Here is a 25,269-nt window from a genome sequence, read left to right as displayed (position 1 = left end):
ACGGGTCCTCACTTTACACACCCCTGGCTTCACAATTCTGCATCGATTTCTTAATATTATGGCCTTAAAAGTTTGGATAATGGGTCCTAAATTAGGGGAAAAATATAATATTACAGAAAACCATATAATCTACAATGTCCAACTTTGTATTTTCTTCTTTTTTTTAACATACCATCATGTTATTTTCTTATTGATTACATACCTACTGTAACTTAACATAAATTAAAATAACTGTAGCAATTACTATATATTAAATACAATTATAAAATTTACACACCAATAAAAATACAATCACCACTTTGTTGAAAAATAAACTATACAATGGTTGAAATATTGCTCAATCGGCAAATTACAACACACAACAGTTATCTACAATTACAATTTGTAATCTATTAAAATTAATTATTGTACAATTTTTTTATCCTTATTAAAGCTATACTTTTTAAATGTCATTGAAAACTTGATCGATTCAACAATTTCATTATTGTTATCGCTTTCATTATTACTTACATGTTTGGATTTCTTTTTTGAAATTTTATTCATATTAACAATTGTAGAATCGCTTAAACCATTAGGTATTCTTATGACAATTTTACCACTTTTTCCAAAACTTTTATCGATCACACCCAGTTCTCCAGAAGATAGATTAACTTTAAAACCATAAAAACGTTCTATATTAGAATCTTTTTTAAAAATATTTTTGCCAATAACTTCATACTCATTAATAATTCTATCAACAGCACCATGTTTTTCTTTAATTTTATAAACTTTTAAAACTGATAATTGAGAATGTGAATAATTTTTCTCACTAAAGCTGTAAATTAAGTTTCCAAAAAATGCTAAACGACATACATTATTAGATGCATCAATATCAAACTTTGAACCTATAACTAAACTGTCTGGAATGGTAATAATAGGTCTATCAAACTCTAGTACTGCAAATTGTTTACCAATTTTCATATCAATCTCACAATTCTCTTCATAAAACTTTTCTATATAAAGATATTCTTTGTTAATATCAAAATCATTATTATCATTAGAACAGAAAAGTATAATTTTTGCAATAACATTTTCATAACCAATAGTAATATGAAACTTTGTACCTGTTTTAATATCGCTTTTAAAATATTTAATTTTATTTATATCAATAATACCAGCTGATATATAAGATAAGTAATTAGACGAACACACAAGAGTTCTTTCAATTTGCTTTGGATCCAACTGTTTCACACAGATACCTAATCTGTCTCCTTGTTCTGCATAATCAGTATTACATCTAAATATCTGCATAGATTTAATCTTTTTCTGTAGATTTAAAGAAGGAAATTCAATAGTCTGTAAAAAATAATTAATGAAATTATAGTAACAAAAAATGTACATATAAAACCATCAGATTCTGCATCACAAAATGATGTTCATGACGCTACAAAAATTGTGATTCACTTTCTAAATAAATGATATAAACTTCCATAAGATATTTTTGAGACTGATTCTCTTACGTACTGCAGCTTGCATCAACTGTTATGCTAATTACATATTTGCTGGTAGTTCTGAAGCTTATTACTTGTTTCATAATTACAATAAAAAATAATGAAAGGGGAGAAACCTCTATTGGTCTAGTAATAATATGAGTACTACAGATATTTTTTATTCAGTTAATCGAATTGAACACTCACTATTTAATTTTTTTTAAATTGTGCCTGACTAAAATACAGTGAAACCTGGTTAAGTGAAAAACCTCTACTATTGAGATTTGCAATGAGGTCCCAACACTTCTGCATCGAAATACCTCTATTATTGGGAATCATTAAACCTCTTTATCCGAGATTTTTTAGAGTTTTACCTTTAAAGTGGGACCGTTTAGCTTAACAGCCTGAATAAGTAAAACAATTATTAATAATTTGTCATTTTGAATATTGGTCTGAACAGGTTTGTTACAAACTTATTTGAATTTCTTTCAAACGCATTTAGCTTTACATTGCTCTAAGGTTTTGTTATGATAAACAAGTGAATAAAAGTCCTCAAAATGTTGAAACCAAAGTGCAATTCATTGACAGCTGATGATGATAAACTAAAGTTATTGTTTGCTTATGACAGTGGAAAGTTGCATGATGAACTTTGTATGGAGTATAATGTACGAAAGTCTACTCTCTACACAATAATTTAAAAGGAGAAGATTCATTCTTAGTGTGCTAAAGAGAAAGGAAAACTAAAACGAATACAATCAGCAGAGTATCCTGAATTTGAAAAATGTCTGTCAACATGGATGAAGCAGATACATAATAAAAACATTCCAATAAGTGATCCGATCACTTATGTGTAAGCAAAGAGAATGCAAGGACACAGATCATGGTCATCTGGCAGCAACGGTGGGAGGCGAGCCAGGTAGGATGGTGGACTATGCGTCTGATTCTGGACGTGAGTGCTTGGGTGGGGCGTAGGCATGGTGAAGTTGGATACTGCCTCACTTAACTACTTTCTGGCCATGGGGGACTTTGATAGCTATCTGCATCGCTTCAAGAGGAGGAGAATGGTGAGTTGCAGGTTCTATGCGACAGCTGACAGCCGAACACACCTGGTTCGAGTGTGTCAGGTGGGAGAATGAGAGACATCAGATTCCGATGGCTGTAACACCAGATAACGTTGTTAGACACAAGGAACCCTTGACGTGCATATGGCCTTCGATATCAGAGGCATCGAAATGTGTTTTATTTTTGTATTTGTTAATGAACTGTTAGGTTAGGAATTGTTGTATTGTGTCTTTGCTTATGTTGTTGTTTGAATATGCTATGCCAGGTATACTGATGGGACATGTGGGGGGGGGATATTGTGTGTAGTGCTCTATTGCTGACGTCAAGGGGGAAATGGCACAACAAGTAATGAGGGGTTATGGGAATGCATGGGGGATCGAGGACAGGTACGAGTCCATCTTGATGGTGTCTTTTGTTGATTATAAAGAATTATGTATGGTGTCAGGTATTGTTCGTTGTATTATGTACTGTTGTTGTGCGTATTATTTACGAATTGTGTGTACTCGCTTTATCATGTATTTCTTAGTATTGTGTATTATTATGTTATTATATAATATTCAGTAATTATGTACATTCATTGTATTATGCAGTATTTATTGTATTTTGTATTCATCGTGTTATTCAGAATATCATATAGTATCCACTGTATTTATGTTTATTGTACAGTGCATTATTCATGAATCGTAGTATTTACTTTATGATGTATTGTTTAGTGTATTATTTATTGTATTGTAAAATATCCATTAATTATGTTAGATTCATAGTATTATGTATGATGTATTATCTTGTGCAATTCAATGGATTTGTATTATTCATGGTTTTGTGTATTATTCAGTGTTTGTAGTATTAATGTTTTGTTATGTGGATCATGTATGGCACCAGTTGGGTATGGGCAAGATATATTACGCGCCATGCTGCTGTAGACGGTGCAAAGATTATTATAGTTATTGTGTAGGTTAGGTTTTTGATCAAGTAAGCCAATACGTAAGGATGAGTCATGGAGTATCGTATTGGAAATCATATGTGTAATTCTATAGGTTTAAGTTGTTTGCATATATATATATATATATATATATATATAGGGATTTTTGAGTGGCTGCCGCCAGGGAGGTGGACATATTATAATAGCCAGGCAGTAAGGCAAGATGGAGTACCTATGTCTTAGGGACGAGGGGCTGGGGTACGGAAATTGGGAATAATGAAGGGGATACAAGGAATGTATTAAAAAACAAAATGTGGTCGCTGTGTGTGGGTCAGAGCTCCCCGATGATGGCACAGCGGCTCCTCGAGGTGTGGATGGGGGGACGCATAACTTTGAAGGGTACGTGAAATGTGTGTCGATGCAGCGAAGGATAGCTCCCCTGCGGAGAAACATTCTGATCACCAGAAGAGGTGATCAGTATGTTTTCGAGAAGGCATGGGAGACCCTGATGGGATATCCGAGTACAGACAAGGTAGGGAGGGCAGACTGCGGTGCCACCATATTCTGAGGCGACTGTGTTAAGCTTTTCAGCATGGGCTGGTTTCTTGGGGGTGTTTAAAAAAAAAGATTCTTTAAAGTGATCCGATGATTAAAGAGAAGACTCGAGAATTTGCTAATAGGCTCCATATTGATAATTTTTGTGGCAGTAACGGCTGGAGGGCTTTAAGAGAATGAACGATATAGTTTTCAAAAATATTTACGAGAAAGCAATGCCATTGCAAATTGCTTCAAAAAATCAGGATTCAAAGTGACAGAAATCTTTGAATGTGAAGGCTTACAAGAGGAGGAAGAGAACTATGGAATGACACCTGAAGAATGGGACTAGGATTATTAGTAGCAACGAAAAAGACCAGCCGCCAAGGATTTTCTGCGTATTGATAACGAATTATTAGTTTTGGAGGAGCTAACTGAAGATGACATTGTTTCTGAATGCTCTTCCTCCTATTTGGAAATAGAAGAAGAAGAGGAGAGTTCTGAGGGGTGTTCAGAAAGTGTGTCAAAGCATGATGCAGGAAAAGCATTAGAAACTTTACATAAGTATTTTAAATATTTATTTTGTATTTTTGGAATTCATAAAAAGAATAAAAGTACTATATTTGCATTACATACATAAAATAAACATTTACGAGGTAATGAGACTGCCTTTTTACTTACCAAAGTTTTTATTTTTTTTCAAACACCAATATTATTCCCTTCAAAGTAGTTCCCTTGGGCAGCTATACACCGGCGGAGTCGTTCCCACTCCTGGTAGCAGCACTGGAAGACTTCGACTGGTAGGGTTTTTAACTTGTCGATCACAGTCTTTTGAATGTTCTCCAGAGTTCCAAAATGACGTCCTTTTAAGACATGTTTCAATTTCAGGAAAAGGAAAAAAGTCACAAGGACTCAAATCAGGTAATTAGGGGGTGCTGAGAAACTGTTGCAATGCATTTTGAGGTAAAAAATTACCTGATGGAAACAGCCGTGTGACACGGAGCATTATCATGATGAAGCAACCACTTGTCTGCAATGTCTGGTCTCATGCGAATCACTCTTTTCCTGAGCCTTTCAAGTATGCTTTTGTAAAACACTTGATTGACGGTTTGTCCTGGAGGAACAAATTCTTTATGCACAATACCCCTTCTGTCAAAAAAGCAAAACAGTATGGTTTTGATCTCTGATTTGCTCATCAACATTTTTTCGGTTGAGGAGATGATGGAGTGTGCCACTCTTCGCTTTGCCGCTTTGTTTCAGGGTCATACTCAAATATCTAAGATTCATCACCTGTGATCACACGATTGAAGAATTCTTGGTCATTGTCAATCCTCTCAAGAAGATCAACGCACACATTTCTTTGATTGTCCTTCTGTTCCGTTGTGAGGTTTTTCAGCACCAATTTCACACAAACCTTTCGCATGTCCAAATCGTGTCAAAATTTGATGTACAGTGAAAGTGTTTAAATTTAACTGTTCACTCATCATCCTTATTGTTAAACGACGGTCTGATCTCACAAGAACCCTCACAGACTCAACGTTTTCAGTCAGATTTTGAAGTTGAAGGTCTCCCTGAGCGAGGTAGATGTTCTCGGTCTTCCAAAAATGATTTGCACCAACGTAAAACTTGTGCTCTTGATAAGCAATATTCCCCATAGGTCTGTTTCAACTTTTCAAAGGTCACACTCGCAGATTCGCCAAGTTTAACTAACACAAAGCTTGATTGCACAACGTCGCTCTAAATTCCGATGCTCCATTTTCATAACACAACCATGAGCATGTGGAAGGGATGAACAAACTGGTAGACACAGCATTGCCAGATCGCTCGCAGTAGTACCAATGTCTCTTTTCTCACACACCTCGTATATTCAATATTTTTGCCTCTATAAATGAAAAAAGTGTTAATTTCCACCTGTCTTAGTGGAGGCCTCTGTGAATGGGAGAACTGTTATTTTAAACCTGGTTGTTTGGGAAATGGAGAACCTTCAAGTGAGAAAAAATGATAGGTACCTTGAGATCCCAGTAATCCAGGTTTCACTGTGGTTAGAACTAGATAAATTTAAACAACTGACAAACGTTTCCTCACAAAGGTCCAGGGTTTATAAAATTGTATATGGTGAATTATGCATATAAAACAAATTTGGTTGATAACTGGGGAAATGTTTGTCAAAATACTCAAACTTTGCAAGAACAATGAAGAAAGAATAAGTTAAGACTTCCAATTTTTTTGTATGTTTCAGACAAATTTAAATAATGGTAAAAAAATAATCAGATGTGGGTACATTTTTAGAGTTCATTCAGATTTAGAAGAAATATGATTTGAAATTGTGCGTGTTAATACATAAAACTTGATTGGAGGAAAGTACGAACAGTCTTCTTTTTAACATAATTATGAACCAAATTACTGAGGTTCAAGCCGATTAAATTTTTTATTGTTTTGTAATTTACATAAGATATTGTCTGTAAATGCAGGTCCATAACAATTAAATACACTAGATACTTTATCTGTTGACTCTTTTAAATATGACATTTAATTAGATTCAACTCAACAGGAATGACTAACACAAATTTTAAAATTATATTTATCTTAATACAAAAATTAAAATACCTAGTAATGAAAACGTTGGTGGGTTTAAAACCAACTAAAGCCAATTAAAGTTAAAAAGTAGTTAAAAATGGGTTATTTCTTTTTAGTTTTTGTTTTAAAAAATTTTCAGTTTTTAAAGAAAACTTTTAATAATGATTTGAAATTATGTACAGTAATACGTAAGACTAACTGGAGAACAAAGTAATACAAATCTTGATTTTAATGTGATTACACAAATTACTGAGCTTTAAACTGACTAACAAAACTGAATGCTAGTATAGTTATGCAATCTTATATTGCTTAAGAAACTCATCCTATGAGGTAAAATAGCAAATTTTTTTTATTAATTTTGTAGTGTTTGTATTTTTTTGGCAATAGGTGTGTGTGTAATTATTATTATTTGCGATTGAACCCTATTGGATGATGCAAAGCTATTATGGTTCAATTTTATATATATATATATATATATATATAAATAATTCTGTTTTTCCCCTTTTCTCTGTATTTTAATAACATATTGTCTATTAAGTGGAGGTGCATAGCAATTAATGTACACATGTCATGTATTTTATTTGTTGAATTTCGATGTCTGATAATTGGGTTAAACTCAACAAGAATGGGTAACACAATTCAATAACAAATATATATATTTCTTGAACAAAAAATAAAACACAGCTATTCACAAAAGAATTTACAAAATTAAATGGGTTCCAATCACTTTAAGGGTGTGGCATTTTAAATACCACTATAAATTAGTCAAAAAAGACCTTATGCAAGCAATTTTTCAATTTAAAAATTAATGTATTTGTAACAATATAAAAAATTCTCCAATTTATAATTAAACTAGCTTCATGTTACAGCTTCGCTCACGCTATATGGTTACTTGTGTTTCCTGTAGTGGTCAATCTTATCATTTTGTTTTTTAGTCAAGTAATTGGAGCCAGGTACAGCCAGTCACACACATACAGTAATGGTGGCAGTGGCTGAGTTAGTTGAGCCGCAGCGCCATATACCTTTGTACTCCTTAATAAAAAAAAACCCAAAAATGGTTTTTAAATATTTATTTAGAGTATTTCCAAGGCCAAATCTACTCAATATCTTGTTTGTCAGGATTGGAAAAATTTAAAATCACTGCTCAAAATATTTTTTACCTTTCTTCATCCCCTTTCAAGGTTGAATTTCAAAAATCAAAAAAATTGGTTTCACATAAAGATTTCTCAGCTTAAATCAGATTAATTTATTATTTTTTTAAAGAGAAATTAAAAAAAAAAAATAGCAGTGTCAAAAAAATTTTAAAATTCATTTTAACCCTTGAAACCTGGAATTTCAAAAAATCTAAAAATTGGTTTTTAGATATTTGCATGAACATTAAAAAATCTAGCCGATACCTTTAACTGTTACAAAGAAATTAAAAAAAAATAGTAAATTCATTGTTACTCTATTTTACCCCTTTAAACTCTGAATTTTAAAAAAATCCCTTCTAGTGTGTAGTTATGGCGTAAGAACATGTATACAAATTTTTATCAATTTATCTTAGTAGTTTTTGCTTGGCATTAATTATGAATCATTCATGATATGTTGTCTTATTTTCAATAAGACCTTTACTGAAAAGCGGCTTGTTGTAAGAAAGTGCATGAGAATCTAGTGGCCCAAATGAGAGGTGCAGCAACATATCAGATTATTTATTATTTACACATTTTAATAAATAATTTTTCATTTTTAGATAACATCTCTGAAAAACAGTGATCTCTTAGATCGATGTAACTGATGCATGCAAAAGTTAGCCTTCAACTTACTAACAAATACCCTGTTATTTTGAAAATTGGACGATTACTTGCAGAAATATAAGTGCACCCCATTGAACCTCCCAAAACATGTCCCACAGGCACCTCGTTTTGTTACCAGTTGATGGTTATGACTGATCTAGCTTCCTTCAAGGTGTTTGCATACATTAGATTGATAATTCTAAGTATCTAACACAATTACAAAAAAAAAAAAATTCAAAATATTTAGTGAATTGTCAGTGAGGTCAACTCCATCTTGTGATAAAATGAAATAAGTCTTATAGATAAACAAAATTCATTATCAATTTTTACAAGTAATCATCTGTAAATATAGATATATTTACAAATACATTGTTTAAATCTCTAAGGAAATATCTGGATATATCTTTTCTTATCAGAATTTACACAAGTAAAAAAAAAAAAAAAAATGAATTTGTTTGTTTTCCTTTACACTGAAGTTGGTCCCCTTTTATTTAATAATTTCTGTTGCTATGGTGTAAGAATATAATTTTAATTGTTTAAAATTATCAACCTCCTCTATGAATCATGAGACCTTGCCGTTGGTGAGGGGGCTTGAGTGCTCAAGGATACAGAGTAACTGGACCGAAGGTGCAACCATATCGGAGAGGTATCTGTTGAGAGCCAGACTAAGAAATGATTCCTGAAAGAGGGCAGCAGCTCTTTTAGTAGTTGTTAGGGGCGTGAGTCAGAATGACTTAAACGGCCATATCAACATCACTCAGTCCTCTGAGTATTGCGCAGCTGAAAGCAATGGAAAACTACAGCTGTTTTTTTTCCAAGAAAATGTGGCTCTCTGCATTTTCACATAATAATAATGGAGGCGCCTTCCTTGGTAAAATATTCCGGAGGTAAAATAGTCCCCCGTTCAAGTCTCTGGGTGGGGACTACTAAGGAAGGGCTCACAAGAAAAGTAAAAAATAACATTCTACGAGTCGGAGCATGGAATGTTAGAAGCTTAAAAAAAGGTTGGTAGGGTAGAAAATTTAAAAAGGGAAATGGATAGGGTAAAGGTGGATATAGTAGGAATTAGTGAGGTTCGGTGGGAAGAGGAAGGCGACTTTTGGACAGGGGACTTAAGAGTAATTAACTCAGCGTCAAATAATGGGCAGGCAGTAGTAGGTTTCGTGATGAACAAGAAGATAGGGAGGAGAGTGGAGTATTTCAAGACGCATAGCGATAGAGTCATTGTAATAAGGATAAAATCAAAACCTAAACCGACAACGCTTGTTAACGTCTATATGCCTACAAGCGCCCATGATGATGATTAGGTAGAGTGTGTATACGAAGAGATTGATGAAGCAATTAAACACGTAAAAGGAGATGAAAATTTAATAATAGTTGGAGATTGGAATGCAAGCATTGGAAAAGGCAAGGAAGGAAATATAGTGGGTGAATACGGGCTGGGCAAAAGGAATGAAAGAGGGGACCGAGTTTTGCACAAAGTATAATTTAGTAATTGCCAACACCCAATTTAAAAATCATAATAGAAGAATATACACTTGGAAAAAGCCAGGCGATACTGCAAGGTATCAGATAGATTATATCATGGTTAAGCAAAGATTTAGAAATCAACTCGTTGACTGCAAAACTTACCCCCTGGAGCAGACATTGATAGCGACCATAATTTGGTGATAATGAAATATAGATTGGGGTTTAAAAACCTGAAGAAAAGGTGTCAGATGAATCAGTGGAATTTAGAGAAGCTTGAGGAAGAGGAGGTAAAGAAGATTTTTGAGGAGGACATCGCAAGAGGTCTGAGTAAAAAAGATAAGGTAGAAAATGTAGAAGTAGAATGGGAGAATGTTAAAAAGGAAATTCTTAAATCAGCAGAAGCAAACTTAGGCGGAATAAAGAGAACTGGTAGAAAACCTTGGGTTTCAGATGATAGTATGCAGCTGATGGATGAACGTAGAAAATATAAGAATGCTAGTGATGAAGAAAGTAAAAGGAACTATCGGCAATTAAGAAATGCTATAAACAGGAAGTGCAAACTGGCGAAAGACGAGTGGATTAAAGAAAAGTGTTCAGAAGTGGAAAGAGAAATGAACATTGGTAAAATAGATGGAGCATACAGGAAAGTTAAGGAAAATTTTGGGGTACATAAATTAAAATCTAATAATGTGTTAAACAAAGATGGTACACCAATATATAATACGAAAGGTAAAGTCGATAGATGGGTGGAATATATTGAAGAGTTATACGGAGAAAATGAATTAGAAAATGGTGTTATAAAGGAAGAAGAGGAGGATGAAATGGGAGAAACAATACTGAGATCTGAATTTAAGAGAGCATTAAAAGATTTAAATGGCAGAAAGGCTTCTGGAATAGACGGAATACCTGTAGAATTACTGCGCAGTGCAGGTGAGGAAGTGATTGATAGATTATACAAACTGGTGTGTAATATTTATGAAAAAGGAGAATTTCCGTCAACTTCAAAAAAAGTGTTATAGTAATGATACCAAAGAAAGCAGGGGCAGATAAATGTGAAGAATACAGAACAATTAGTTTAACTAGTCATGCATCAAAAATCTTAACTAGAATTCTATACAGAAGAATTGAGAGAAGAGTGGAGTTAGTGTTAGGAGAAGACCAATTTGGTTTCAGGAAAAGTATAGGGACAAGGGAAGCAATTTTAGGCCTCAGATTAATAGTAGAAGGAAGATTAAAGAAAATCAAACCGACATACTTGCCATTTATAGACCTAGAAAAGGCATTCGATAACGTAGACTGGAATAAAATGTTCAGCATTTAAAAAAAATTAGGGTTCAAATACAGAGATAGAAGAACAATTGCAAACATGTACAGGAACCAAAAGCAACAGTAACAATTGAAGAACATAAGAAAGAAGCCGTAATATGAAAGGGAGTCTGACAAGGGTGTTCCCTATCTCCAATACTTTTTAATTTTTACATGGAACTAGCAGTTAATGATGTTAAAGAACAATTTAGATTCAGAGTAACAGTACAAGGTGAAAAGATAAAGATGCTACGATTTGTTGATGATATAGTAATTCTAGCCGAGAGTAAAAAGGATTTAGAAGAAACAATGAACGGCATAGATAAAGTCCTATGCAAGAACTATCGCATGAAAATAAACAAGAACAAAACAAAAGTAATGAAATGTAGTAGAAATAACAAAGATGGACCGCTGAATGTGAAAATAGGAGGAGAAAAGATTATGGAGGTAGAAGAATATTGTTATTTGGGAAGTAGAATTACTAAAGATGGACGAAGCAGGAGCGATATAAAATGCTGAATAGCACAAGCTAAACGAGACTTCAGTAAGAAATATAATTTGTTCACATCAAAAATTAATTTAAATGTCAGGAAAAGATTTTTGAATGTATATGTTTGGAGTGTCGCTTTATATGGAAGTGAAACTTGGACAATCGGAGTATCTGAGAAGAAAAGGTTAGAAGCTTTTGAAATGTTGTGCTATAGGAGAATGTTAAAAATCAGACGGGTGGATAAAGTGACAAATGAAGAGTTATTGCGGCAAATAGATGAAGAAAAAAGCATTTGGAAAAATATAGTTAAAAGAAGAGACAGACTTATAGGCCACATACTAAGGCATCCTGGAATAGTAGCTTTAATATTGGAAGGATAGGTAGAAGGGAAAAATTGTGTAGGCAGGCCACGTTTGGAATATGTAAAACAAACTGTTAGGGATGTAGGATGTAGAGGGTATACTGAAATGAAACGACTAGCACTAGATAGGGAATCTTGGAGAGCTGCATCAAACCAGTCAAATTTTGGCTGAAGACAAAAAAAAAAATTATCAAATAATCAATATTTCTCTTTTGTTTAAAATTTCGTTTATTAAGTAATTTAAAGTTCAACTTTTATAAATATTAGAAAGTAAATTCTCAAAACAAGCATTCAATATTATTTGTAAACAAATAATGAAAATTAACGTAATTATAATATAAAAATTCTTTCAGTATATGTAATTCTATATAAAAAAAGCTTAACTACTAGTAGGTAATTACTTAAAAAAATAAAGCAATGCATATAAAAAAAGAAGCACTATATTAACAGGCTATTAAATGTTCAGTGTTTAAGTTTACAATATGATTCTAGAACCAGTAATGTCATAAAACAGATTCAAATAACATAAACCAGTTATTGTTATAATTTTTATAAATGCTGCCTCCTGTTTTAGAGCAAATATTTCATCAGCCCTTCATCCATAAATGAACGTAGAAAAATAAAAATGTTATTATCAAACATTTCAATTCTTTATGCATGGTATATAACTCAAATAGCTTGTTTTAATAACAGATCATGAACTGTATACCTACAATTAAATCCATGTTACCAATATCATCTTAAATTAGAAAATGTTTTTAAATTGTTTACCGACAAAAATTTGTAGAGTACAGTTAAGTTGATTTCACAGGAGATTTTTTAGGAAACCAACTAATAACCAAGATATCAATGATTAAAATTATCAACATATTTAGGTTTGGATACATTATCTATTGCAAATAGCTTTGCTTTTCTAGAAGCCTTTCTTTTTCCTGTTTAGCCTCCGTTTTAGATAATTCCTGTTTAGAAAATTCTTCAGAGGATGATATGTATGTGTGTAAATGAAGTGTAGTCTTGTACATTCTCAGTTCGACCATTCCTGAGATGTGTGGTTAATTGAAACCCAACCACCAAAGAACACCGGTATCCACGATCTAGTATTCAAATCCGTGTAAAAATAACTGGCTTTACTAGGACTTGAACGCTGTAACTCTCGACTTCCAAATCAGCTGATTTGGGAAGACACGTTAACCACTAGACCAACCTGGTGGGTTGCTTTTCTAGAAGCCACAATGAGGATTCCTCACATAGGGAATAACTAGTTTAGTTCCACAGTAATTTAGGACTGTTAAGTGAAATGTGATTACTGAAGATATTATGGGATGATAATATGGCTCCTTCATCAGGCAATTAGCTATCATGTACAAGTTCATAAACAATATTTAGAATTACTGATAAAGACATAATCAATATAGTTATCACAAAAATATCTTATGAAATTATGATTCTACTTATTAAATTATTTTATTATAATTATATTATTTTTCATTATTTGTTCAAATATTTCATTATATACAGACAATAACAAAATCTGCGAACAATTTTGTAGATTAAATGTCAAACTTTGTTAAGGAGGGGTACAGCAACAGACATCTGAGAAACAGGAAATACTCCATTACTGAAAGTTTAATAAACTAAATTTGTAAGAGGGATAATTAGTATCTATGTATTTCTTTTAAATGATATGAATTTATTTGAGGGAAAACTCTAACAAAGCAATTCACTTACTTTTGCTTTAACACAGGATCTTGAAAGTAATCTTATGTAAGAATCCCATTTTTCAAATTAGGCTTTTTGCTAACTTTATCGTAATGATTATTATGACCACTCTACCTGAAGACCTTTGTTTTAAGGTAATATTATTACCCCTTATAGAGATCGCTTGGATGAACTTCTTACGTTGAAATCCACAAGGCCTTGATCTGGATTTGGAGGATTTCTTTTTACCTTATCTTGCTTACTGTGCAAGGATGATTGGTTGGTTACTTTAAATATTATTCTACTGCATACTTATGCATTCCCAGTTTTACTATTGTTTATTTGTTATATATGTTGTGTATAATCCTGCACATATTTTTATTAATATTAGGGTCACTGCTTTTACAAAATATTTTGCTTTAAACTTATTTAAAAAAAAAAAAAGTATTAAAATAATTACTAGTGTAAAATCTTAATAGTTTTTTATCAGAGATGGTTAAATTCTATTTGTCCATTGGATCCTCTTCATTAAAATACAAGTGCAATTCCATATCTGAACAGTAGGACAGTATATGAAGTTGCATAATAGGTACGAAATAATAAATATACTAATTGATGAGTTAAATAAACATTTTGCAAATTTAAATTTTTAAGCAATGTAGGAAGCTTTTATATTTTGATGTCACTTTCCAAGGTTTATAAATTAATTTTCTATACATGATGTACTAACGGACAGTCGGATCATGGTAACATTAGAGAATTTTGGTTTGCTTGGCATTTCTCCTGCCATCACCCCATTTGGTCACCCTAAAGCATAAGACCATGTCTGTGCCATAAACGGCAACTGAGCCTTGAACAGCTAAACAACCAGTATCCTAACATAGCTCCTAGAGCTTACCTAACAGCGTAAGTCGATAATTATTTGTATTTAGTTTTTCTCTTAATCGGTAAATTATTTGTTTATTGAAAAATGGTTTATTATTAAATTTTGTATTTTTAATTTTTTGGATATTGTAGTTCATACCATTATGTAATATTTTATTATATAATATACATAAATTATGTAATTGTTCTTATTATAATAGATAACTGATATACAAGTATAAATAACATCAGTGTGTTTTAATATTATTTTCCTTTCTTATTTTATTTACTGACTGGGAATAGGTTCAATGACTTAATGATTTTGAACCTAACCATTATTAATATAAATTTAAAAAAATAAGTATACATTTTACACGTGCAGTTACTAGTTTTATATTTTATTTAATGTTAAAGACATTCAAAAGTAATATACTAAACTAAATATTACAGATTATTTTAATATATAAAGCAAAATATTATGTCAGGTAAGAATGGATGCTAATCCATTCTGAGAAGAAAGGAATAAACAATAAACAAACCTTAACAGTCCTAGAGTTGCTGAAGGCATTACAATCAGCTGTTGAAGGTAACTGATAGCGCTTTTTGTAAGCTGAAAATGCAGTGTACAAAATGATGAATAGCAGAACATATATGGTGTAGTCTCTCTCTGTTGTAACTATATTTCTACTTAAATTTGATCAAGTATCCTATGTGATGGTATAATTTGTCATACCCTGGTAATTTATTCCTAACTTTTCTTAACCGAAGAGAATCTGAATAGGTCTTGAAAACTTGCAAAACTAATAGCTAATTGACAAGAGAACTGATGAATACAGAACCGACTAACCTTACACAAGACACGTGCTGTCCAAAACAATGATTTCTGACATTTAGATCTTGCGTTTCCCTGATTCTACATATATCTACTATGGTATATTGTGTGAAGAAAACTGAAGTTGTTTAAGTAATTGCTCACAATTGCCAGATTTATTTACACAAGAGCAAGGAAACTAGTATAGAAAACTTGATTAAAATAAAGTTTTGCGATAACGTCTTAACAAAAACAGTATTTAACAAACAAATTAAACAAAAAATCAGTATTGATAATAAAAAACTATTTTTCTTCTGTAACCTTTTATCTTATACTAGCCTGCAGATATAAATATTAGTGATCCACAGAGGTACATAAAGATTATTAACATTAATAAGTAAAAAACTTGGTCCAGTAAATTCATAGTTTTTGTTCTTTGTATTATGAGATAATCACATCATTCGCCAATAATAAACAAACAATTATTAAGAATCTTAAATTTGATTGGCTACTAAAATTATGTCTGATATCCCATAAAAAAATGATAACACATACACAAGATAAATGAAACAAACCTATAAGTTTTCTGGGAAGTCAGAAATTAACATGTCTAACCTACCATAAAATTTTGATAAACATATACAGGATACATGAAGCAAACATATATTCTATTCTGTCAATAGTATGATGTGAAATAACTCAACAGAATATAAAACTGAATTGGCTAAGCAGAACAAAACTGGATAATGAAAATATTTGTAATACCTGAAGCTCACACTGGTGGATATTTACTCACCAGTAAATCAAATTTCTAATGAGTTTTGCCACACAAGTACAAAAAAGATAAGTTAAGCAACTTTTGATTGTCTTAAAAAAAAAACGAAATACTACAAATCAAAAAACTGCCTTAAACATGGTTAACTTCAAAATGAATGACTATTGTACAGAGGTGAACAATAAAAAACCCACAATACAAATGACAATAAATAATTTATTTAAAAAATTATTTAAGTTATACATAATTATAATAAACGTTTAATACTGGAGTGACACATTAAATACTGGAACTACAAATGCAAAAAGATTACAATTAAAAAAATTATCCATTCAGTCTCAAAATTCTATTTGGCTTAAAAATTAACTGCAAACTTACATTTAAGATTCCATCTCTTCTTGCTTTTCTGACTCTTTTGTTTGTTTTACAGCCGGCTGGTTAGTTTGCTCAACTGGAATTGCCCTTCCACCGATTGATTCTTCAGGTTTCTTTGGGGCTGTTAACGTAAGAACACCATCAGATGAAAGTTGAGACTTGATTTTATCGTGATCTATGTTTTCAGGCAATTTATAGCGGCGTTGAAATTGCCGGGAAACAAATCCGTGTTTATCTTGACGTTCTTCATGTTTACCTTCGACTACTAAATAATCACCTTGTAGTTTGACAGTAACTTCTTCCGGTTTAAATTGTTGCACGTCTAAATTAACCTTAAAATTGTCTTTCGTGTTTTGAAGAGAAGAAATTCCACTATCACTTCTGGCAAGATGTCGCCACGGTCGAAGGTATCCTGAATACATTGGTGCTTGGAGTAGGCGTGGAAAATCAGTACTAGGTCGTAAGCCTAAACCGAAGTACTGGTCGTTCAACGGGTTGTTGACTTCATCAAACAATTCGTTAACAAAGTACGGTAACAATGACATGACGGATTAATATTAGGCACGTCAATCAATAAGAATGAGAAAATAGTTGAACAGCAACGATTCAAACAGTAATGCCGCTCCACGGTCCAACGCAGCTATTTATACACAAGCTTCGTTATGTAGATCATGGTAGACTTTATTAGAACAGCGAAAAAAGAGGGAAACCAATCGCACAACATCGAACACTCTAGAAAGGCCTAGTATTGGCTACGTTTACGAATGACATCACAATCTGGACGGGCATTCATTTAAATATTAATGCTATATATTGGTTTTGGCTACTCGTATATTCTAGAATTTTTAAATCTGTTTTATATTAAAGTTGTAAAAGTCTAATTAATTTGTTCTAGAAATCTACATAACCCTGTTTAATCTATATCATTAAAAACGTTATTTTTAAATGTCTTCATCGTGTAATTTTTAAATGTAAGCTTTACTGTGTTTTAAACACAATGTATACAAGTATGCAACAATTATATTATACATCAGTGTTTATGAAATTTCCTTATAATTATTTAAAATTTTCTTTAGTTTAAACATACAGGGAGAACTAACAAATTAAAAAAAAAGTCATCCAACAGTTCTGAAAAATTCTGGGCTTTTTTAATGTATCACATTTGAAACAAAATCGATAATTTTAAATAAAAAAATATGTTTCTCTTATTACGTTATTGCAATAAATTTCTTTAAAACTTGCTGTAAAAGAAATTTACCATTCATTGTTTTTAATTAAGCAAGTGCTCAGTTTTCACTACAACCTTTTTTGTTTTTTAATTTTTCAATTTGTTTTATAAAACCATAAAGACATATTGGTTACTTAAAACTGTTTAGTAACTCAAAATCAACAAAAGGTTTGTACATAAACACCCTTTCACATTCCTATTGTAATAAATGGTTGTCAAATAACAATTTTTATATGCAAATGGTGATGTGTAGTCCCTTAGCACCAATCAAATAGTTAAATGTGCAATAAAAAAAAAATTCTGATTATTTAAAAAAAACTACTTCAAAGAAAAATTGATAACTCACAGTGCTTTTGAAGGACTGATAGGTTAAATTAAAATGACACCAAAAATGGCTTTTGTGGCTGTATTGAGCACTAACATAGATCTGAAATCCGTTTGAATTGATATTCTATCTGAAACTCAAGTCGAAATATCACAAAATCAAATTTGACCATTTAATTTTTTTTAAACAATGATACATCTTTCTGAGTAATTTATTACTAAATTTTATTAAAATAACTGTATGAATGTATGCATGCATATGCCTAAAAGTGCAAATGGATGTTTGTATATAATATTTTTCAAGCAAGATAAAGATCGGCTTATGAATCATTGGTATTAACAAATCTGTATCAAATAAAAATACAAACTTTATTAAACCAGTTTATAAATAATACATAATATACAAATACATTGATATGTGACACGAAGAAATGCAACTTAAAATTCATACTAATTGAATTTATATGTGCCAGGAAGAAAATTCAACAACTGCTTTCTTTAACTTTGTTGAATACTCTGAGTCTTCTATTAAATTGATCTTATAACTACTCCAGAATTTTAAGAATTCCTGATGTACTGACCCACCAGTCTGCTCTGACCAGTGGAGGCTGGATCAGCTGGACAAATGGAGGCAATGTTTCAAATGACATGTATTTTCAAGGTTTCAGAAACTCCAGTGCTTTCAAAATCTTTAGAAAATTCCTTCAAGTGTTTATCTAAGCCTGCTTCAATCTGCTTTGTTGAAAAACAGGTTACAATCTTATTCACTGACTTAAGAGCTGATACAAATGGTACGAAGCAGAGTCCTCATAGATGACTGAATTCTGAAGAAGCACATCCACAATTTTTAACAGTTTACGACAAGCATTGCCTTGAAAATTTCTCCTTTGTTATTCTTAGGTACCAATTTTAACTGCTCTGGCCATATTAGTGCTTTTTCTCAGCCAATCATAGGAACTAGACCTTTTGAAAACAGGTGGTGCAGAATGTGTAGTTCGGGAATAGTACATTTTTGGATGACATAGGTCATGTCGTTTTCATCAAAAAGTGTAAGATTAACAATGCTGTGGCAGTCTTTGGGTTGCTTTTTGTGTTCTCCAATAGACTTGTATTGATATAATCTTTTTTCAAGTTTCCATATGTTCTTAAGGCTAAACATTTGTTGCTAGTGGTCAAAGGGTAATCACTACTGCAATCAAGCTGATTTTCTGACTCGTCAAGTAATTCACAAGATTTTTTTCAAGTCTGTCAATGTCACAAAGCAGTAAGGACAGGGGTATGTTGACGATGCAGTTTGCAGTCCATTCAATGTTAACAGATTGAAGTCAGTAAAAAATTTGAAATGAATGTTGTTGAGGTTACTCAACTTAACTAAGATTTTAATATTTTCATAAGTCTCTTTGGTGGCAATGTACACAAAGTGTACTTATATACACTTCTTGATTTCCTTTTTTTCTGACAGTACCACCTTCAGTATACATTTTTTGGTGACTCCGAATCTGCTTTAGAAATATCAACTTCTGAAATGATACTCATGCTGATTTTGAAGAAACCTTGTGCAACACTGGCCATCAGTTTAACATTAGATTAGATTGATACCACTTGTCCTCCTTTCATTTGTCTAATACACAGGCTACTAAAGTCTGTGCATCTGCCCTGATAACAGGCCATTTTTCTATCCCATTGTCTGTTTGAAACTCAAAAATACCTTCCTGATAAATATTTTCCAATGTCTTTGATTTTTTGGATCTATTTTCCTCGTAATAGATTTTCAACCTGTATTGCTTCCAATTAAATTGATTACCTTTTTCATGAGACTAGATGACACGCCAGTATTTGTTTAAAAATTACCCTAACATTCCTCAGTGAAACCACTTTCTTTTCTTCTTTTGGATTTACAACAATCTGTGTGTAAAAAGACGGATCCGTGTTAAAAAATGTGGATAAGTTTCTTCAAAATTCAACCATCTACAAGGACGTTGGAAAACACCAGTTGGTACAATTTGTATTAGCTCTTAAGTCAATGGATAAGATTGTAACCTGTTGTTTTTTAATAATGCAGATTAGAGCAGACTTAGATAAACACTTGAAAAATTTTGAGAGTACAGGAGTTTCTGAAACTCTGAAAATACACATTATATTTAATTAAATACAATGATTAATGGAGAAATTATTAAATTTATATATTATTTCATTTTAAACATTGTCTTCACTTCTTAGGAAAAGAAGGTTTACGTTCATGGTCAGAGCAGGCTGGTGGTCAGTTCACTGGGAATTCTTAGAATTCTGGAGTACATATAAGATCAATTTAATAGAAGATTCAGAATATTCAGCAAGGTTGAAGAAAGCAGTTATTGAATTTTCTTCTTGGAACATATAAATTCAATTAGTATAAATATTAATTTGCATTTCTTCCTAGCACATGTCAATGTACATGTATACTATATATTATGTATAAAACTAATAAATTATCTTATAAACTGGTTTAATAAAGTTTGTGTTTTTATTTCATACAGATTTTTTAATTTGTATGAAAAGATTAATCTGTATGATTTTTTAATCTGTAAGCCAATCTTGATCTTGTTTGAGAAATATTATACACACATGCCCATTTGCAGTTAGACAAATGCACACATATATTCATACAATTATTTTAATAAAATTTTATAATAAATTAGTCAGAAAGATATATCATTGTTAAAAAAAATTAATTAATTAAATTAAAAAAATATATATGTATATATAATCTAAAAGTGGCACAATTACTTTTTAAATGCGATACGCCTTGACGTATTTTTGGCGTTAAAAATGGTTACATTTGATTTTCAGATATTTCAACTTTAGTTTCAGATAGAATTTTAATTCAAACGGATTTTAGATCTATGTTAGTGTTCAAATATAGTCATGAAAGCCAATTTTGTTGACATTTTAGTCAGACCTATAAAGTCCTTCAAAAGTACTGTGAACTACAATATAAAAATTTAACATTTTGTTGTTAAAAGGCCTACTTTAACATCATTTTATATTAATTTTCTGAAATAATTTTACATATTTTTTGATGACATTTTCACTAATAAAAATAAATAACACTAAATTTATTAACAATATTTACAGTTAACTAATTATCTATTTGAAAATCGCATAAAATGTGTATAAAATTTGTTGCACAATACTAGTTTTTTATCCTTGAAATAAACTTTATAAATTTTTCATACATATACTAAATACAGGTTTTGATTAATTGAACTCTGATAGGCCGACTTACTTTTTTCGTTAGGCAAAACCTCTTTTGGCTTTTTCCACATTGAGAAAAGTTGATTTTCTGCTTTTATGGAGATTACATTGAAGAAACAACAATTTCTTTCTTCTTAAGACTTTTTAAATGAAGTGTGGTTTTTTATAAAACTTTTTTTCTCAACAAAAGAATGACAGCTGATGTCTATTATTCCACTATATAATGGGTATATAATAAACATATTCCCAAGGAGAGCTGCTACATAGTATCAACAATTGTGAACAAGTGATAAAATTAAAAAATTTTTAAAAACTCACAAAGCCATTTTGAAGAAACATATCTACTGCAGTGTCCCCTGGTGGCCTAAAACCGTAAAAAAGGACCTGCTCTGAGATGATACCTATGTAATGCAAAAAACGACATCAAAATCAGCTCAGCCGTTTTAGAGAAACACATCTACTGCAGCAGTCTCTGGTGGCCTATTACTGTAAAACATGTCTAAGAATCTGCTCTGAAGTGATAACTATGAAATGCAAAGAACCACATCGAAATTGGTCCAGTAGTGTTTGAGGAAAATGATAACACATTCACACATACACATGCAACCTCTTACCCCAAATACATATACCATCTCCATTCTGTTGTGGGTAAAAAAAAATTGGTATTATTAATACAAGGGCAAACAAAACTTATTTCCATGGAGAGCTGGTACACAGTACCAATTGTTTAAAAAACAATTGATATTACTAAATATGAAGTCAAAAATTTTCTAAATTTTTGTTTTACAATTTATTTACACAAATGTAGGGGGGGGGGGTCCAACACGTATATCATTTTTCTACATAGTTCTTCCCTTGTCAATTCACTTAGTCTCTGGCAGTCCGCAAGCTTACATATTTTTCCTGAGAAGGTTTTTGGTTGTCTTGAAGCCACTTTTACACTGCTTCCTGCATGTCAAAATCTGTGGAAAATCAACGACCTCGCAAAGCATCTTTGACCAGCCCATACAGATTAAAGGAGGAGGGAGCAATATCTGGGCTACAGGAAGGATGTTCCAGTACCACAAAATTCAACTTGATGATGGTTGGACTGTCTTGGTACCCATCGTATGCAGACTTTACGGAAGCTGAGCTCATCGTCGATGATTTGATGGTTTAAACCATGACTGATGGCCAGCAAAGACTCATTGATGGTAACTTGCTTATTTTCCAGAACCATCTCCTCCAGCTAACTGAATTTGTTGTCTATAGTAAAAGTTGACGGGCATCCAGCTCCCTCTTCATGCATCACATTAGTCGGCCCATTTTTAAACTTCTCAAGCCATGAAAAAACATTTTTATGTGATAAAGCACTGTCCCCATACTGTGATAAAGTCTACAATGAATTTCAGTTATTTTCACATCTCCCCTGCTGAAGAAACTGGATCACTGCTCATTATTCTGCCTTGGTGCAAACTGGAGTGAGCATATTATTTACACTAAAATAACTGGAAGGCAAATGACACAACTGGAATGAAATTTTGTACACTTGACCGCAATAATACAAATTCTAAGCACACATGCGCAGAAGACAACTTTAAAGATGGGTTGAAAATATTTTATGATGATTTTTTTTTGTAAACATTTGATGAAAAACAATAAGCAATGAACAGAATAATATTGATACCATTATGTTCCTTGATGTCTGGCTAAATAACACTTTTTGAACATGCTACATCTGTATAAGATGATGTGGTCATTTTTAGGGTAGAATTCTGACAGTTATATAACTGAATATTGGCAATAAAAGAGTAAATAATCCCTCAAAAAAAATCTTTTTCTTTCTTTACTAAATAAATTTTAACATTAATAATTATATTAAAGCAATAAATCCTAACTTTTTTCTATTTCTGATAAAATGCTCTTTGATGTACTCCTCTATTAATATTAATTGGGAGATTATTAATCAGCAGATTTATGCTTAAAATAGTTTAATTTTAAATATCTCTACACAAGTATAACAATAACTTGTTGTAATCTAGTGCCCTCTTTAGGAATTACTAATACGTAGAAATTTGTCTATTGTTTATTTGTCTAGAAATTTGTCTATCTTCTTCATCCATGTTTATGAGTTGGATCGTGAATTATAGCTCATCATTTATCTGATTCTTCCATTATTTCTCTAATATCAGCCTCTCCGAATCCCACCTTTGGATTATGTATATTCCTTATCTTAATTATTCACAGTTTCAATGAGTGTAAATCTTGGTCTCATTCTAACCACCTCCCATTGCAACTTTCTCCTTTCCTATTCTTACCACATACCTAAACTATTTTAACTTATAACTCTCAACTTTCTTTGCTAAAGTACTAACTTCTATCTAAAATATAAAAAAAATCTTACAAAACACTGATTCTAAATCAGAACATTTTAAATATTTGCATTTTTTTAAATCCACAATTAATAAACTTACACAACCATTATCAGGCATTATATTATTATTATTATTAAAATGGTACTTACATCATTAACATGTACAGAACCTTGAATTATGGTACCAGTAAGTATAGTTCCTTGCCCATGAATACCAAAACAATGGTCAACCGCAAAAACAAAAGGCTTGTCAGGAGAATGTTTCGGGAGTACAGTAAACGTAATTAATGCATCAATTAATTCAGTGACTCCTTAAAAAATCAAATCAAATTAGACACCTCAGTTTTAACAATCTTAAAAATCCATAAAGAAAAATTGATATTTTACTACATTAAACAATAAATTTATGGCAAGTACACAAAGTACAGTTCCCTCTTTCACAAAGTAGAGAGTAAGATAAATTTGTAATGTACAAATTAGAATGTAAATAATAATACTACTTGCACCTTTTCAGAGAATCTAAAACAAAGTGGTTAGATAACAGTACTGAAATCTTAACAGTGGATTCTAGAACATGAAGTCAATTGACAACTACAATATCCATATATAAACTGTACACAAGTAATTTCAGGCAAGACATATAATATGCGAAACTATACTGTATAATTTAGTTTGATCCACAAAATACTGTTAAATTATTCTTTGTTTTTATATTTACATTTTGTGTTCATTATCTTTTTTTACTTATGCCAAAGTTAAAAGATCATTTAGTTGTTAATCACAATCATTTTTCTCAAATACAGCTAATTTTGGGAAGGTTATGAGCCAACTTACTCTAAATTAACAATTTTTCTCTATTGCTCCAGATCTCTTAATCAAAAACCCTTTCAGTATCATATCCTCTCATGAGGCCATTTACAATTTAGTTGAGGATCTATTACTATTATTCTGCATGCTGGCATAATAGCTATTTTCCAAGTGAAGTCATTATTAGCTTTCTGTCTTTCTACCATTATTTTCTCTGATTACATTTTAATTATATCAATCTGTTCTGCTCAATCAATTAATGTAAAATGTAAGTTTTTTATAGGTTATTGTTCGCTTTTATAAAGTTAATTCCAAGTTTATAAATTATTCTTTAAATAACATAAATGATTCTTTAGAACAGGAAATGGCTATCTATCCCATAGCTCTTGGCCTAGGTCACTTCTAATGCTGTATAAGATATGTACAACAGTTAATGACAATCCTGGATTACTTAAAATACATTTTGGTGATAAATATTCACATCTCTGGCAAACATAATGTAATGTACATTGAAATATTTATTAAGTCTTAATTTACACTATCTTAAGTATTTTCCACCTCTGTCTTTAACCATCCTTCTTAACTGGACAACTACAAACCATTTCTTTTTGTGATTTTTATAAGATGTATGCAAGGGAAAACTGATTTAATGAATCAACAAATTTTGAAATGGTGAATCAGTAGTTCTCTTATACTATACTACAAATTTTCAACACCTGTTTATAATTCAAAACAATTGGGTGTTAAATTCTCTCAATGTAGACAATGTAGACACTGGCATATTATTTTTATATACACTTAACTACCTTTTCACACCACCCTCACTCATGATGAT

General features: G+C 31.6%; 2 protein-coding genes across 2 annotated transcripts in view; both read right to left on the bottom strand.

Moving 5' to 3' along the window:
• Window positions 1-125: 125 nt before the first annotated feature.
• The window catches only part of eEFSec (eukaryotic translation elongation factor, selenocysteine-specific), a 33,508-nt gene continuing 8,364 nt past the window's right edge, over window positions 126-25,269 (bottom strand). Inside the window, exons 4-5 of the mRNA XM_075374129.1 lie at window positions 23,778-23,938; window positions 126-1,335 (exon numbers count right to left, since the gene is read on the bottom strand). Of these exons, the coding sequence (XP_075230244.1) occupies window positions 403-1,335; window positions 23,778-23,938 (1,094 nt within the window). The 3' untranslated portion in view covers window positions 126-402. The remainder of the gene's footprint in view (window positions 1,336-23,777; window positions 23,939-25,269) is intronic.
• Window positions 16,310-17,133, bottom strand: LOC142329468 (protein lethal(2)essential for life-like). The gene has a single exon (XM_075374131.1). The coding sequence runs from the start codon at window positions 17,031-17,033 to the stop codon at window positions 16,494-16,496; it is 540 nt and encodes a 179-aa protein (XP_075230246.1). The 5' UTR covers window positions 17,034-17,133; the 3' UTR covers window positions 16,310-16,493.

This window comes from Lycorma delicatula, chromosome 8, assembly GCF_047948215.1.
Source record: "Lycorma delicatula isolate Av1 chromosome 8, ASM4794821v1, whole genome shotgun sequence".
NCBI lineage: Eukaryota > Metazoa > Arthropoda > Insecta > Hemiptera > Fulgoridae > Lycorma > Lycorma delicatula.
This window is presented reverse-complemented; position numbering and strand designations above follow the sequence as displayed.

What these genes read in the sequence shown, in the direction of transcription:
- LOC142329468 (XM_075374131.1), bottom strand. Translation starts at nt 17,033, where the DNA reads ATGTCATTGTTACCGTACTTTGTTAACGAATTGTTTGATGAAGTCAAC.